Raw genomic sequence first — 17,482 nt, 5'->3', positions numbered from 1 at the left:
TAAAGTCTAACAACTAAGGACATTCAACATCTTTGGTCTGCGGGAAGAAGGGTTTTTCCTTTGTCTTTTTCATAAAAAGTTTGTAGCTTGTCCGCCTTGTCGTCAGGAGCGAAGCTTTAGATTAGAGGTTGGGCATTTTTAACTCAGTTCAGCTATTATTAGCAATCTGCCTGTAACTATTGGTAGGAGCAGTATCAACTATGGTAGAACCTATTAAACAGTAGTAATCAGCATTAGTTCAAAAAGGTTTTATTCCTTCTCCAAAAAAAAAAAAAAAAAAAAAAGGAAAAGAAAATTGAAGGTACTCAAAATTGTTCTTATAGGTAAATATAAAATAAAAATAAATCCGCAGGCGCTACAGTACCAAGACATGTAACCTTACAGGTCTTCTGTACAATTCACCAAAGAAACCACTAAAGAATGCAACTACTCATCGATCCAACCAGCTGAATTCTGTAGTGAATAGTTCAGGTGCGGACCAGGAGCGAAACCCATACACCTATCCAGGTAATCAGGTTGGGGTGCTCTTGGACCAACCAATTTAGTTGCATCTGATGGCATAGCTAATCTGTTGATAGTAGATAACGAGTCAGCAACAGGACCTGTATGGCTGTAAAAAGTAGATGAGAACGTCCTAATATGGTCATATACTGAATTTTGGCCCGCTAGATCATTGCCTCTTGAAAAAATAGGATCCTGCTTCCCTTTAATGCAAGCCGGTGGGACTCTGTCAAATTCTGTTCTCAGTTTCTGTTTCTGTTTCGTCCCATTTGAATATGGTTTTCTCGAGTTCTCCCTCTTGCACCCTTTCGCATTGCCAGACCTAGGATTGGTAACACTCGAACGAGGCTCATCATTACTCGTGGTGCACCTTCTGCCTGCATCATCAGGAATTTTGAATTGGACTCGACCGTTAGCATGAGCACAGTGCATACGAGACTTGCTGGGGTTAGGATGCTGATTTCCATCGTCACCACATACAGTATGTGGTGGCATTTCCCTGTGTATCTCACTAACTGTATTAGCATCAGGTGTATCCAGGTTCCCGAGCTTCACCTGCTCAGACTCCATTGAAGAAAATGGCTCTTCACCCAGTGAGGTCTTGATTTTCTCAGACATGGAAGCCTGACGTTCATTTTTCAGTGAATTATTTCGTTTCACCATCCTTGAAATATCTATACCAGAAAACGTCTTTTCCCTATTCTTGTTACTACCCAGCTTCACGGCAGAAGTCGACTTCTGCTTCAGTACAGTTGAAGCAATTGCACTTAATGATTCTTCCAAAGGACTTCCCTTCTTAGACCCAGCCTCATCTCCATCTACAGTGAGCTCTGATGGCTTCTGCTTCTGTTTGGGAGTTGTAGAAGCATTTCTTTCCCTATAGGATTCTTTAGAGGAAGGATTTTTCTTTTTGGACGCAGCTGTCTCTTTCTCAACAAGGGACTCTGATGTCTGTTTCCTCTTCTCTTCAACATCAGTTTTCTTTTTTACAAGGTCATTGTTCTTCTCTTCAACAAAAGATGGCTTCTGTTTTTTCTTGGATATTGTACGAGCACTTTTCTCACTATATAGTCCTTCAGAGGAAGGAGTTCTCTTCAACACAGCTTTTTCTCTGTCTACAGAGACCGTTGATGTCAGTTGGCTTTCTTTCTCTTCAACAAAAGTTTTCTCTTTTACAAAAGTAGCCTTCTTCTCTTTAACTGAATAAAGCTTCTGCTTGACTAGTGTGGATAGTACAGGATCACTTCCTTCCCCAACGGATTCTTCCAAAGAAGAATCTCTCTTCTTAGACACAGGTTTCTGCTCTGACATAAGTTTCCTAGTCTTCTTCTCTTGAACATATGGCTTTTGTGTCTTAAGTGCTGTAGGAGCATTTTTATCCCTGCATGATTTTTCCAAGGAAATATTTCTCTTAGTCACAACTTTGTCTCCGTACACAAGGAATTCTGATATTGGCTTCCACTTCTCCTCTAAAATAGTCTTCTTCTTCTTCTTCTTCTTTGTGAGAGTGCTCATATTCTGTTTGACATCAGGGAATTTTACGTGGTCCCTTCTTACAGTTCCAAATTCAATATCTATATCATGTTTTCTGATCAAAAGCAAAACCATCTAAATGTTACATCTCACAAGTAATTAATAAAAGTAGATCATCCAAGAAAATATTACTCACGTGCAATATATGAGTATACGGTTAGGTAATAGACCATCCCAAGCTCTTATTATTGATCTCCCTTCTAGCATTTCTCCTTGATTTTCAAAAGCAATCTCCCTGATACAAGCAGTTCAAGCGTCACCATTTAGACAATATAGATAAATGAACCATGATAAGACAGCATATTAGAATAGAAACAAAAGAGAACACCTTAAAAGTACCTTGGCAGGCATTTCCTGTGGTACGATTTTGGACAACGCATGCACACAGCAAATTGTAACTCACTATCCTTCTTATTTTCTCCTTGTTTACAAATGCAGCACTTATGAAGTGGACAAGTAAAAGATTCCCCACCAGCAATCTTTCTCTCAAGTTCTTCAGCAGGAACTCCATTATCTTGGTAAAGTAATATTGCAACACAATGTGGATGGTAAAATCGACCACAGTTTGGGGATACACAGGAAACCACCTAAAAGAAATTGAAAAAACAAATTTAAGTTTCTACTGAAATTTGCATTAGGCAGGAGTAAAATGCACTAAATCAATGATAAAAAAAAAGGCATATTACAAAAATAGGATATCCTTACTAGTAAAAATAAACTCAGCAGAAAGAAATACTCTTTGTTCATTTAGATGGGAAACAGGAGAAATATTAAGAACATTTCTTTCACTGCTAAAAGTAGTTCTTGTCCACAAGTTTGTTTGCTCAAGACATTTAACAAATTTTGCCTCTTTTGAAAGAAAAAAATGAAAAAGAAAATATATAGAGTATAATCAGGTGGCACTGCATCCAGCTACATATAAAGAAGCAGTTCTTTTTATTATGGCAAATGCATACCTCAGCAGCACCTGAGGACTTATCAGAGGAACCTAACTTCCCACAAACAAAGCACTGGTGCTGTTTATATTCACAGTTCTTGCAGTAGAAATTTTGCATCCCCTACCAATTTCAAATGTTGGTTGTGATTGGATCGGATCGGGACAGTAACAAAAATATATAAATAAGATATACAAAGTCAACATATAACCAGGGCATACAACAACATAATCCTGCATAAAGCCAAGAGATTTGCAATAAGATCCGGCACCCGCCTCCTCAGTTGCATGAAAAGACCTTAGGCACCCCCCTTCACAACTGCAATGAAAACACAACTAAGATTCACACCGCTAACATGTCATATAAAGTAGTTTAAAGAATTCCTAACACCAACATACCAAATGATCTTGCCACCATCGTCACATAAAGCACAGACGTCACCAAACAGGTTATCGATATCCTCATCTTCTGCATGAATCATATCATCTTTTACATCATCGATCATAATTCTGAGCTTCTTTCTAGCTTCAGTATCCTGAAAATCCAAGAACGTGAAAACAAAAATAACACTAACAAATGATGGCTTCAAAGATGAAGTGTACCAAAGAAATATGAAAAGAAAAGCGAGAAAATATTACCTCATCAGAGAGTTTCCTCTTCATTGTCTTCTCTTCAAAAAGTTTGGCCAAAAACTGTGTACAAGTTAAAACATGAATTTTCATTGTTTCTTTTTCATTTGTTTTGGTCTCAGAGTTTTCATTGTAGATAACTGCACATTAACGGATACTTGTGTGTATATTCCATGCATAAAGATTAAGGTACAACATTGGCTTTATAGAATACGTATACCTTAGTAGCCAATGGATCAGATAACAGGAAATGACAGCCTAGTAAAACTAACACAAAGACAACACAAACACATGAAAGAAAAAAAAATAAAGAGAGTTCGATGTCTTGACAAAGTTAAACTCAATCTCTTCATGTACTCACTAAAAGAATACACAGGTACTTAAGAGCTGAATATGTTAACATATAGAATTGGAAATGTATTGTTTTTGAACTTCATGGGGTTTAATATATTTTTATTTCATTTATCTGGAAAAAGGAAGAATACCATTGCAAGTGATGGTGTGCAAACAGATTATTGCTTCATTGCAATGAATGATAGAGGGCACAACCTTCTCACAGTGTACAGCAATGATACAGAATGCAATCTGCCAATCACTACTCTACTCAAAACAGTTCATAGCATTTGGCCTGACGAAGTTTCCCACAGCTTATCTCAAGACACAACCCTTATAGACTCAGAGCAGAATTACAAGACTTCAGTGAAGCTATGCAATTAATTGACACCTATAGCCTGTGCTTTACATAGCAAAAATGAGGCAAAACATTATTATCGTGATGTTTCCAACTTAAATTGCAGCTAACTGAAAGTAGTGTCTAATATAAATTGTAAACTGGGGATGTGACGCTGAATATTATCCCAGTCTGTCTTTGGCAGGACCAACTATGACCAAACCTTCATTTGTTATCAACAAAGGACAACAAAATAATCTGTACAATAAAGTTGAAAACATATTCTGAATCATCTGGAAAATAGATGTCGATAAGAAGTCTAAAGACACTGTCTAAATGTGTATTACAAAATCAACGATAACAAAAGAAGCTAGACACACCTTGGAATCCGCTAGGGCACGATATCTGTTAACACAATCACTGATTAGAGGCATGTGATCCACCAGATCACTTTGAGAAGGCCTGACCACATACAACCTGCAATTGAGCTAATCATCAAACTCTGTGCAACAAAAAACAAGCATGAAAACTTTTAATTTTTGCAAGCTACCTGAAAACTTCAGATAGGTGATTCCACACACATTCTCTGGATTTTTCAGGACTTCTCTTCACATAGTGAAGGCAGTGCACCGTTATCAAGATCGACCTAACAGTGTCCTCAAAGCTCTTCCTCGGCTTCCCAAGCTTGATCCAACTATTTTCCTCAGAGAGAACCAATATCTCGGGCTCTTCACTCGAAATGTCAAACTTCCATGCAACAACATGCTTACATAAATTCCCCCCATTATCAGCGGTTCCATGCAGAAAAATCTCTACTTTCTCACCATCCAGTCTCTCACCATCACTCCATTGAACAGGCAATACATGAAATGAGACACATTCATCCTTGTCATCTACGAAATGGTACTCCGAAACAGAATATGGTTGACACTCTGCCGATGCCATACCCTTGTTTAGCTTACACCTAAACACAAAATGCAGAGAAAGAATTGCAGTAAAAAATAAGGTAGGCAATATCAAATTTCTGAGGCCTATAATGAAACCCAGAAAAAGCTGTTTGCAAAGTTGAATGAAAGAATCGAAATTTGAGAGCAATCATGGACCCGAGAAGTAAAATCCAAGAGCAAACATGAAAAAATTGAAAATTTAACTGTTCTTGGTAATTTTAAACCCATTGCCGCCCTTTCAGCACTGTTTTCGTTTGTTATAGGGTATATATACGCATGTATTTTGAAAGTGAGTTCACTGGAGAATTGAGGCAAAGTATAAAAGAGGAGGAAACAACAAGGTAGGTATACCTGACCAAATTCAGAGAAGAACCCTAGAGACTTGCCCTGAAGAAACCCAGCAATGTGGTGACTTTGGGAATTGCTGAGAGATTGAATTTGAGTCAAAATCACTGTGATGCATCGACTGTTATTTCAATTAAAAAAGTTAATGGGAAACAATCGAATGTAGAAGCGTTATATGCACCATACGCTTCGTGTTCTGTGTTCGAAACAACTTGTCAAGTTTTCTTATAGAAAAATAGCACTCACTCAAGTTTGATGGGCTCCACCACCTCTCCAAACAAATGAATTTAGAAAGAAAAAAAAAAATTCTTTATTCTCTCAATTTTCAGATGATCATCGAAACTTTGGTCTCCCATATTTTTATAAAATTTGATTTTTGTCATTCAATTTTAACACGGACTATAACATCTATTCTATAATCAACAAATTTGGGTGTATAGAAATTTACACACTCTTTAGAAAGGATGAGAGCTATGCTAGGTTTTCTTGGTGGCGACACGACAAACTTAGCCGGTGGAGGTGTTTTGCTTCCTCTCTCCGGCAGGTCCGGTCCTGGGAAATTCAAGGCTCGGGGTGAAGAATAAAATTGGACCCTTTATATAGAAAAAATAAATTCAAAAATATTTTATACTGATGAAAAAAATATGATACAATGGGGGGATATAAAACCAATACCTTCACCTATATACTCAACTCCTTCAGTTACTTCATTTTCATTTTCATATCTTCAACTCTTTCAGTTACCTCATTTTCGTTCTCACCTATATCTTGAACTCCTTGGGTTACCTCATTTTCATCTTGATTTTCTAAAGACATCTTTTGTTAAAAAACTTATCTAAAGAACCTCTTTGGGAGCTTATAAAATCTTCTTGCTGTTTTTTTCTTTTTCTTTTTTCACTACCGAAAGCATATTTCTTAGGAAAAATTATCTAATAAAAAACAAAAGAAAAAAATATCAATTGAACAATAGAAACTGGATATGAGAAATCTAATACGCTGGCAATGCAAACCTCCCTTCTTGAGTCCTTGAGTCTTTGTTCACAATTTTCACACCAATGACACCAATCACACCATAATGCGGTGATGCTCGATTTGCTCCATGATTAAGGAGACTTGGGAGTTGTGAACTGCCCAAGAATAGACATTCCTTTTGTCTAGCACTCTAGCTGCTTCAACTTTTATATATTGTAAACAATTGCCCATCAATGCAAAATATGATTTAATCGCACTCTTGCATTCCCTTTTGTCTAGCACTCTAGTTGCTTCAAGTTTTATATATTGTAAACAATTGCCCATCAATGCATACTTTGGGGCCCAAAGATCGCACTCTTGTTAGGCCCTGGGCCAGGGCCAGGGCCGGGCTTGCTCTCCGGCTTCTTGGGGGGTGACGACATCATTCGGTGGCGTAGCCCCTAGCCCCTAGTCGAGGGGAAAGTTTTTCTTTTTCTTTTTTCTGTGATGTTAGGTGGTGGCGTTGATGGTGACTTCTCGCCAGCTGGGCGAGAGCAGGTGGAAGGAGTGGTCTCAGTGCCTAATCTCGGTGAGGATGCGGCAAGCAATGATTGGGCGATCTTTGGTTGCCAAAAGGAGTGGTGGTTAGGCCATCCAGGTTGGGGGTCAAGAGACCCTGGTTCGATTGTGAGAGTGTTCGACGTCGGAGGTTAGGTTGCTGGCGAGATTTGACGAAGGATGTGACACAGGTGGAGCTAGAAGTGTTGCTGGAGGTGGCTACATGAAGGCTTTGGTGCCTAGATGCTTGGATGTCCTTTGCAAACCCAACTGCGAGGTTTGTGTTTCAATCCTTGTTAGGGATCTGGAATGCCTCGGCTGCGGCGTTGGAGGCTTCCACACTGGTGGTGACACTGCAGGTGATGGCAGTGGTGACCTGATGATAAATTGGGTGCCCACAGTGGCTGAATGTGGGCTCATAATTGGGCCTGGCTTGCAAGCTCTGTTAGGGTTTGAGAATTGGCCTTGGGTTTGGGCTTTTATGCTTAGACTTGTGCAATAGTGTTTACTGTTATTTTTTATTTTATCTTGATGGATGGGGGGGGGGGGGGGTGTCTGCGTCCTCTTTGCTTGCTTAGAAGAGATGTCACAAACTAGCCCCTAGTTCTTGTGCCATTTAATATTCATCGGATTTTGTAAGGGCTTTTCTAGCTGGGCTTAACAGCTTGAAAAGATGGGAATACCTAGATAATGGTTTTTTTGTCTACCACATTGGGGTGAATTGTTATCTATAATTCTCATTGAATAATAAAAAACCTGACATTCTTTGAAATGCTAAAAGTAGCACACAATTTAACCCTGTAAAATGTAGTTGTCAGTATTGAATAAGTATGGATCGTTCAAGCCGGAGATTGAGGGTACACTTGTAATTGAATAAACAAATAAAAAATTAATATGAGTGTGAGGTATTATATTTACAAAAATAAAACAAAGAATGAAGATATATACCAGTTACCGTAAAAAGGGGGGATTTTAGAATTTTTAATGCAGACAAAAATAAAATAAATAAAAGAATCATAAAAACACATATACAAGGGTGGAATGTTAGGAACAAAGATCAAAACCACAACTCTATGCAAGAATTTCAATTACAATATCTATAGTTGATTTTCTATGTCATGAGAATGAAATTGACCATGTGAAACGTTAGTAAGCAAATGATTTCCCATATTTTACTTTCCTTGAATATTTAATCTAAATGAAAGCACCTAAATTAAACATATTCAACATTCTATCATAGTCTAGAAAGCTAGCTAATCAAGAACAAATTCAACACATGAAGAACAAAGAAAGGAAGTCAGCCAAAGTGCACAACCCAGTATGAAAAAGTTCATCTATTTGCAATCCTCCTTAATTGATTTTGACTTTTGTCCAAACCCTTTACTACCTATGAAATAGGTTCACAAAACTATTAGGTGAATTGTTAACCTAAATTTAGCTCAAATTACATACATATATCCTAAGGTGCACTAAAAAACATAGACATATAAAAGTTTTCTATAATCCAAAATCAATTAAGCAATCTCACATAACCAACTATAAAGAAATCGCAAGTTTTATTAAAACATAGAGACGGGCTTTAAACTTTGTCATTATCGTTATACGTTAACTAGAAATCATTGTTCATGAATTCAAACAAAGAGAAACTAAAGAGTTTACAAGGAAAAAGATTGAATTACACCATAAAGGGATGGATGAAGAACACCTGTAAACGTTGAACACTTGAAGAACTCAAAGCAAGGCTTCAGTGGCTACAGCATAAGGGTGGATGATGGTGGTTAGGGCTTGCTCACGGCTTCTTCCTCTCATCCTCTTTGCTTGAAGACGCAGAACCGTGAAGACTAGAGAGTGGAACATAATTTTTGATGTGTGAAAAGAATGAAAGAATTGGTGAATGAAAACGTCCCAAGGATGCATCTATATATAGGGGACAACAAACTTAGTCTCCAAGCCTTTTGGATCATTAGTTTAATTTCTAAGAATTATCTGATTGATCCACACAGCTCCAACCATTCAAATAAATTCATGTAAGCTTTTCTGCGTCAACCAACCAATGAGAAGTCTCTAAAATCAAATATATTTGCTGAAATAATAAGGGATTTTTCTGATTTTATCTTCTAATTTCATCCAAATAGGAGAATGAGCAACAAGCAACGTATTTGAACTTGATTCCATCATTTCTGCATGCCAAAAAGGTGGTTTTGTTGTAAAAGAAATTGAAAATATTTTGAACAATTTTTTTTGTTGTAGCATGTTAAACGCGTGGTTGATGATATGGAGGTGAAGCATCTGAAGAGTAAAGGCTGAAAACGGAAGCATCAGAGCATGAAACGAAAATTTGGTGCATTTACAAATAAAGGTGTGATTTCAGGGAAGAATAATGCTGATCTATTGAGGTTTCTATTTCGTAAAAATGTTGTAGGCAAAGACAAGTAGAGGTAAATAGAAATTTATAATTTTTTTCCTATTAGAAATAATACATCCAATCAATTATTGGCAAAATATGAAATTGATTAGCTTGTTTGTAGAAAGAGAGTCTTTACCTCATCGTGTTAGGGATATCAGGGGTTAGGAACCTTTGATTTAATGTTTGTACAGTTCATATGATGATAAGATATTGCCATATGGTCAGTGTATTCAATGTCAGTTATGTTGGGTGTGCATTTAATTATCTTCATGTTGAACTTTAATGCCTTACGTGCATTTAGTCAGGCAAAGCAACAGATGTAAACATAAAAGTTTCATGTGCTTCTTGTTTCGTATAGTACAGCTGTAAATTAGTATAATAATGATTTAATTACATAGTTGAGGGAGTGTAATGTTTGAAGGATTAGGTAAATTTGATGCAGGACAGTTGATAATAGTTAATTATAAATTTTGGTACATTGACTACTAATGGTGATTAGATGAAAAATATGTACCGTTTGTAGTGTAAATTGCTGGTAAAAATATTAGAAATAATAATAGCTAAAATATTTTATCTGTTTGCAATAACAGTTAATGAAATGTTGTATTGTTATGAAGATAGATGGTTTGTGTACTTCTTTTTGCATTTGTTTAAACATTCATAAGTTGTATGGTCATCAGTTGCAAGTGATGGAGATAAAAATTGCATGTCAAACGCCCTTATGCACAATAAGGGTGTAAACTTGCATTTTATATTGTTACAAAAATGTGTAAGAATAGTGTCTTCCAGTAAGGCAATTGGAAAAATATACTACTCTTTTTCCAATTGTGAGTCATTCCAAATCCAGGGATAATTTGGGTTTTCTTATTCTTTTCATGTGCAAATGTCTTCAAACCCTGAAATTCATCTACAATTTCCTCACTAGATTGTCTTCTTGCTGCACATTTCTCTTCCCTTGTATTATCAAAAGGTTCCCGTTGTTTACGCCATTCATGATCTGGTGCTAAAAATCGACGGTGCCTCATATAACATTACTTTGAGCCGTGTTGTAATCTATGACTAGAAGTCTCTGACGCATAACATGGATATGCCAATTTTCCCTGTGTACTCCAACCAGACATGTAACCATATGCAGGAAAATCATTGATTGTCCACATGACTGCAACTTTCATCTGAAAATTTTGTTTTGTAGAAATGTCATAGGTTTCTGCACCATATTCCCACAAAGTGTTCAACTCATCGATCAACGATCTCAGGTTAACATCAATATCATTGCCAGGACTCTTCGGTCCTGGTATGAGTAAATATAAGAAGATATAAGGCTCTTTCATGCACATCCATGGAGAAAGGTTGTACGGAAATAGCAAAACTGGCCAAGTACTATGACTAACACTCATATTTCCAAAAGGGTTGAATCCGTCAGTCGCCAAACCAAGCCTTACATTTCGATGCTCATTGCCGAATGATGGATGAACTTGATCGAAAGTTTCCCAAGCCTCCGCATCTGCTGGATGCCTTAAAACACCATCTTTCACACATGGGGAATGCATTTTTCAACAATTCCAATAACTGGTCAAATGCCTTATTACTCATATTACCAGTACTCTTGATGTGCATCAAGTTGACAATAAATGACAAGTTGGAATATTTCTTGCACTCAGGATACAATGGCACTTCTGATTCATCTAACAATTTGTAAAACTTCTGCACATCTCCATTAGGATCTTGTTGGATACATTCTTCTATTAGTTCTTGCATATCATCACATTGATCAAAATGGGCAGCCACATTACCATCAATATGATCGTGACTATTACCACTGCCACCACTATCATTAACCACCTTCTCCCCATGTTTACGCCATACTGTATAGTATTGTATAATACCCCTGTACAAAAGATGATTCTGTATTGTTGCTGGCAATTCTCTATCTTGGTTTATCCAATCTCGGCATGGACAATACATTTTTCCATCACTATCTTTGACATGCCTAGTAGCGTAATCGATGAAATTTGTGACTCCATCAAAATACCTTATATCTGACCGTTTTAACTTCATCCATGATTTATCAACTGACATCTTCTGTAGAGTAAATGAAATTTAAAAACGTCAAGTTTTGTAAATTAGTTCTTAGTGTTTGACGCAAAAACAAGTAATAACCAAGAGTCCAAATTTAATTGCAAGTCTTCAACCAAGGTTTAGAAATACGGCCCAAGGGTTCTAGCCTTAACATTAGTCTCCTTCCTCAATCTTTTGGTAACTCTTTTAAAACATGGCCAGGTAGTAGAGGAACGATTTTGGCGAGGCTCAAGGCCCACTTGCATGCACTTCTCATATCCAATCAGCCTAGACACCATGTCCTACTAAGGTGCGCCTACTTGAAAGAGAAAGGAGAGAGAAGCCAATGTTAAAGAAAGAGTCCTTCACCTTTTCTGTTATGGTTTGAAGCTCACAATCAAACTCTAATGCTCACAAGTATATTTTATGTATATTTATAGAATTGTTGGCGCAAATAAACAAGAAATTATTTCATTCCCCAGTCTTGAATAACCACTACTATTTTATACTACAATCTTCTACAAGGTTAATTTTGGAGCGTATCATAACATAAACTTTGTTTTACTTTTTATTTTTATTCGGGAGATTTTTATTATTATTCTAGATTCATAGTTTTTTTTTTAATTCTGGATTCATAGTTTTTTTTTATTCTGGATTGTTTGTTTTTTTATTTTTTTATTATGGATTCATAGTTTTTGTTTTTTAATTATGGATTCATAGTTTTTTTGTTTATTCTGGATTCATATTTTTTTTTTTAAATTCTGCATGTAGTCCTGAAAGGTGTGTGTTAAATGTGTAAGTTGTTACTATATTAGTTTCACTATTTTCAACCTCTCTTCTATTTTTAGTCAATATGAAAAAAATTACTCTCTTTGGTAGTTTATTTGGCATTCAACATATTACTAGTGGTAGTCTATTGAATATGCTCCTTGATGAAGTTCTTTTCTCAACTTCTCATTCATTTTATTTAATAAAAAATTAATTAAAAAAATAGCATATATCTCAAAGGGGGATGTAAAATGCAAAACACCTACTCAAACAAACAATGACATATAGAATGATTATCAACTATCTTGACTTTTTCTACCCCCTAATACTTCTGCTACTTTTTTGTTTTTGAAAGGCACTTCTGCTACTTTTTTTTTTTTGGAAAGGCACTTCTGCTCCTTTTGCTACTTTTCCAGATGCTAAATAGAGAAGAGCAGATAACTGCAATATTCAACAAAACAGGTAAAAATCAATTAAATGGGAATAGAATTATGCCCTTTTCCCACAACAACGTCCTCAATTCTATTACCAATTCGACAAAAGAATGAAAACCCAACAGAATTGAAACCAAAACTGACGTCACTCCTACGCAACTGCAAAATGTTAAAAACTGAACTTGCCTAATATAATACTAGAGAAGAGATTGTGGAATTCAACATACTGATTTCATTGACTGAAGGATTGCTTAAATAGCAAATACACAATGAACAAAGCAGAAAAATAAACAATAAATAATAAATTACGTGCATATCCTTCACTACTTTATTATACTGCAATCTTCTACATGATTAATTTTGAAGCGTATCATAACATAAACAATGCATTACTTTTTATTTTATCCGGGATTCATAGTTTTTTTTAATTTTGGATGTAGTCCTAAAGGATGCATGTGTTAGAGGTGTATGTCGTTACTACTAGTTTCATAACAATAATATTTCAACCTCTTTTCTATTTTTAGTCAAAATGAAAAAATTTACTTCTCTTTGGTAGTTTATTTGGCATTCAACCTAGGAAGTAATCTATTTGGCATTAGTTTTGATTATGACATTAGTTTTGATTAAGTACATTTCTTTTCGGTAATCGATGCATGCAAACTTTCTCTAAAAAATACATAAATTTTCAAGTATTAGCAAACGAACCATCACATATAGAATGATTATCAACTACCTGATCTTTTTCTGTAGTTCTAACACTTCCGCTACTTTTCCAACTGCTAAATTAAGGTGAGCAGATACCTGCAATATTCACCAAAACCACAGGTAAACATCAATTAAATGGGAAACTCCAGAATCTTTTGAAAGGAAAAAAAAAGGAAAAAAAAAACCTTGAACAATTAACAGAAGAACAAATAGTTGTAAACTGGATTGAAGATTACCAACGGAATAGAATTTTGCCCTTATCCAGCAGCAACCTCAATTCTATTTCCAGTTCGACAACAGTATGAAAACCCAATGGAATTGAAATCTTGCAGACGTCACTCCTATGCAACTGCAAAATGTTACAAACTGAACTTGACTAATAGAATACTAGAGAAGAAGATTGTGGAATTCAAAGTAGTGATTTGATTGACTGAAGGATTGCATATATAGCAAATACAGCAACGAACAAAGCAGAAAAATATGCAACGGCTAATGACTAACAAGTCCTCCACTCAAGGGATTCTCCTAAAGAACAGGTCAAAACAAATTTTTGAAATTGTTGCAGGCAACACTAGAATGAAACAAGCTGCAATCTAAAACAATGCCGAAACAAACTTCCACGTTAACCATGCCGAAAGAAACTGCAATTCCAATTTTCGAAATTGTGTATCACATCTCAACTCCTTCCAATGATTCCAAATTGCAATTTTTTGTTGGAATACACATGTCAGAAACAAATTGGACTGAAGAAGAAGCTAAACCGTGTGTAATCAGGTGGCCGGAAATCCCAAACACCCAAATCTTCAAAAAATAACCCAAAATGAAAACTAACTATATCACGATGTAGAACTCGATAAGGAGACGAATTACCATATCTCATGCATGCCTGATCGTTGCCAGAATCACCGGAAATTGCTTAAATAGTCAGAAAGCCAGAAGTTTTGGAGGTTTGATTCTCCTTTCCCATTCAGAGATGGGACAAACCAAAAGAAGAGATAGGTCGATGATGAGGAGATGAGTTGGGAAACACCGATTTCCGGCCATGATGTGGCCTGACACCAGAGCTAATGAGCTATGGTCAACGGTCAAAACGGGTTGAGAAAACGTGACCATGTCGATTCTGGTCTTTTTCTCTTTTTTTTTTTTTTTTGGAGAACTCTGACTATATGTTTGATTATACACATGGTGGTAAGCCACCTATCAGTGGTGTTGGCTGAAGAGGTTTGAAACACGTGAGGAGCATAAAAGTTGACTAAAATCTAGCATCTAGCAATTAAGGAGATAGAAATAGTTAGAGTAAATCTAGCCACCTATCAATGGTAGATATTGTTAAGGAGATAGAACATTTGAGAAAATATAGAACATTTGTTACAACTTACAATCGCACCTAACTTGTATATATAGGGCTTCTATCTTTTATACAGATATCGACAAAGAATCAGACTTATTAATACTAGTTCCTTTGCATCTTCATTTGCTTCCTGGTTTGCTACAACCTTTCTGATAATTTTGTCAATGTCTGCTAGGCGTCCAAGTAAGAGTCGATGTTATCATGGACCAGCTCGTATTCGTTCTACATCTCCTCCATATGGTGATTATTTTTATAACTCTAAAAAAATGCTGATGTAAAAGTGCATCCAGTTAACCCGTCACTTGGACTGGAGTATATCAATAGTGTTCAACCTGTTGTACCTCCATTACAGGCTATGAAGGTGGAACCTCAACATTTTGGCGTTACTTGTCTGAGAGGCCGAGTTTTACCAGCTTGGTGTTATCCCGGAAAAGACCCTCGTTATCCTATTGATCTCACCGCTGATGATCCTGAAGTAAAGCCTCGTGTTTTACATACTCGAATAAAGATTGAAAAACCTAAGGTCGGCCAATCTTGTCCAAAATCAACCATTGTTATTGATGACTCATCTGATTCATCTGACGAAAATTAAGAAAGTTGTTGCTATTTTATAATAAGGACATATCCTATTTTATTTCTTGTCATATATTAGTAATTCTTTGTAAAACTGGGTAGTTTTTGTATACCTACATTTGCTTCCATGCTAGTGATGCCTAATTTTTTTTTTTTTATTTGCTTATTTATATTATGTTAACGTCTTAGATGAGATATTCACTTCTACACGAGATATATAGTTCCTATTCCAACTTGTCAAGATATATGTTTCTCAACTCTTCCTTGACAGCTTATCTGCTCCTTGATACAATATTTCTTCGTCGACATAACATCTACTCCTGAACAACATATAATCTTATTCTCGACGAGATATCTTGAATAAGTGGAATATCTATGCAATTGAACTTGTTGGATCATTAATGTACACCGTCCTCATAAGTTCGGTCGATATTATCTGTTGACTAATCGACATTTGCGATAGGTTCATGATATTTGACTGACAATTGCGCCATTTTTAGTGTCTTGGCACATCTTGGTTTAACCTTTTGGGTTGACGGGGCTGTATACTTCTCACGACTCAGGAAAATTCGAAGATTTGCAGCTGACTTGGGTGTCCAAACATCATCAATGCCATCTTCTTGACCTTAAGAACCTGCAAATTTGCTCATTTCGACTTAGCAAAAATGGTACAACAATTTCATATCATATAAATTCCAAGAATATTCTAAGAAGCAAATAATGGGATGTTGTGGTGAATGCGTGTGTTAATATAAGGGATAGGTTGGGTAGCTAATCAGTGTTTATAAACTATAATTAATGGGTGAGATAGTAGTAGGTGATGTGTATACATATGAAAATTAAATTAGCCACTTAGTATCTTGGCGGGGCTTTTATTTACTAAATAAATACACTCTTAACCCATATAAGATACCTATGGCTGTAAGTGTATCATGTATAGATTATTGGTGATGTAGTTCCATGCACTTCTGCCCACAACCTTAACATGTACATATCATTGCTGCAATGTTTGATCACATCAGATTGTGTAATGTTTTGGACTACATGCAACATAGATTCTCACTTGTGTTATAGCCTTATAGGACAACTCCAAATGTATCAGTAAGTTGGCTTTTAGCTCAACATAATTTTAACTTCCAAAAATGACATAGCCCACATGATTTCGACTACTCCATACCAGATATTCTTGCAACCTTGTGTATCAACAAGCAATGCATGTGATGTTATCCTTTTGTGAAGATGGTCAGGTTGAATCTAAAATTTGATACCCAAAATGATTAACACTGAATGAATCTTTAATATATACATTACTTCACTGTACTCATGTGTCGGTCTTCATATGCATAAGATGGATAGAGTTTAATGTAAATGCATTTTTTTTGTGTTGAGTTTAATGACTACACAAAAATAATTGCCTTGTGTAATACCCATTAACGGCTTTGGTCCAATGCATCTCATAAATACACACTATGTCACCAAAGCTATCAGACGACAGATTATATCTGTCGTCTGATTCAGAAAAATTCTGTTGTCTCTTGGCGTGATGTCACTTAGGCCTTCAGACGACAGATATTACCCGTGGTTTATATTTCACTCAAACAACAGAGGCTGCCAATAATCTGTTGTCTGATTATAATATGCGGAATTATGACTTTCTGTTGTTGCAGATGTAACAAAACGACAGTTATATATTGTTATAAAGGTTTTTGCACAACATCTTTTCATAAAACTCTATCGTTTGTAGTTCACTAAGACGACAGAAATCTGTTGTGTGAATATATGGAGATTTGAACTATCTTGGATTTTTTCTGTTGTCTGAATCAATTGTGGACAACATATATTTCTTATGTTCTATTGTGGCTTTCTAATTAAAATGACATAAATCTGTCGTCTGAATATATAGAGGCATGAACTTTCTTGGGTCTTTCTGTTGTGTGATTCAATTAGAAACCACAGTTATATGTCGATGTATAAGACTGTTAACAAAAGACCTTTGCTTGAATTCTGTTGTTTGATGTTGGTTTAGGCGTCAGCTTTATTTGGTTAGTATGTCTTAGCAAGTGCAGTTGCACAACACCATATTAAGAAATCTGGTCTAAAAATTTTAATTGTAATGG

The 17,482-nt window shown here is 36.0% G+C and overlaps 1 protein-coding gene across 2 annotated transcripts; it reads right to left on the bottom strand.

Annotated features, from left to right (window-relative positions):
• Positions 1 to 282: 282 nt before the first annotated feature.
• LOC112196244 (protein ENHANCED DOWNY MILDEW 2) lies at positions 283 to 5,736 on the bottom strand. Of its 2 annotated transcripts, XM_024336558.2 has the most exons (11): positions 5,567 to 5,736; positions 4,819 to 5,232; positions 4,649 to 4,745; positions 3,608 to 3,661; positions 3,368 to 3,504; positions 3,191 to 3,287; positions 2,991 to 3,092; positions 2,374 to 2,621; positions 2,171 to 2,269; positions 650 to 2,089; positions 283 to 568 (listed from the first exon to the last, which is right to left on the bottom strand). In XM_024336558.2, the coding sequence occupies exons 2-11, from the start codon at positions 5,211 to 5,213 to the stop codon at positions 427 to 429; spliced, it is 2,811 nt and encodes a 936-aa protein (XP_024192326.1). In that variant the 5' UTR covers positions 5,214 to 5,232; positions 5,567 to 5,736; the 3' UTR covers positions 283 to 426. The 2 variants fall into 2 exon arrangements, with proteins under 2 accessions (XP_024192326.1, XP_024192325.1); XM_024336557.2 differs by having other exon boundaries at positions 283 to 2,089.
• Positions 5,737 to 17,482: the final 11,746 nt, after the last annotated feature.

The sequence above is a fragment of the Rosa chinensis genome, chromosome 4 (genome assembly GCF_002994745.2).
Source record: "Rosa chinensis cultivar Old Blush chromosome 4, RchiOBHm-V2, whole genome shotgun sequence".
Taxonomy (NCBI): Eukaryota; Viridiplantae; Streptophyta; class Magnoliopsida; order Rosales; family Rosaceae; genus Rosa; species Rosa chinensis.
Note: the sequence above shows the minus strand (reverse complement) of the source record. Positions and strands in the feature narration are given on the sequence as shown.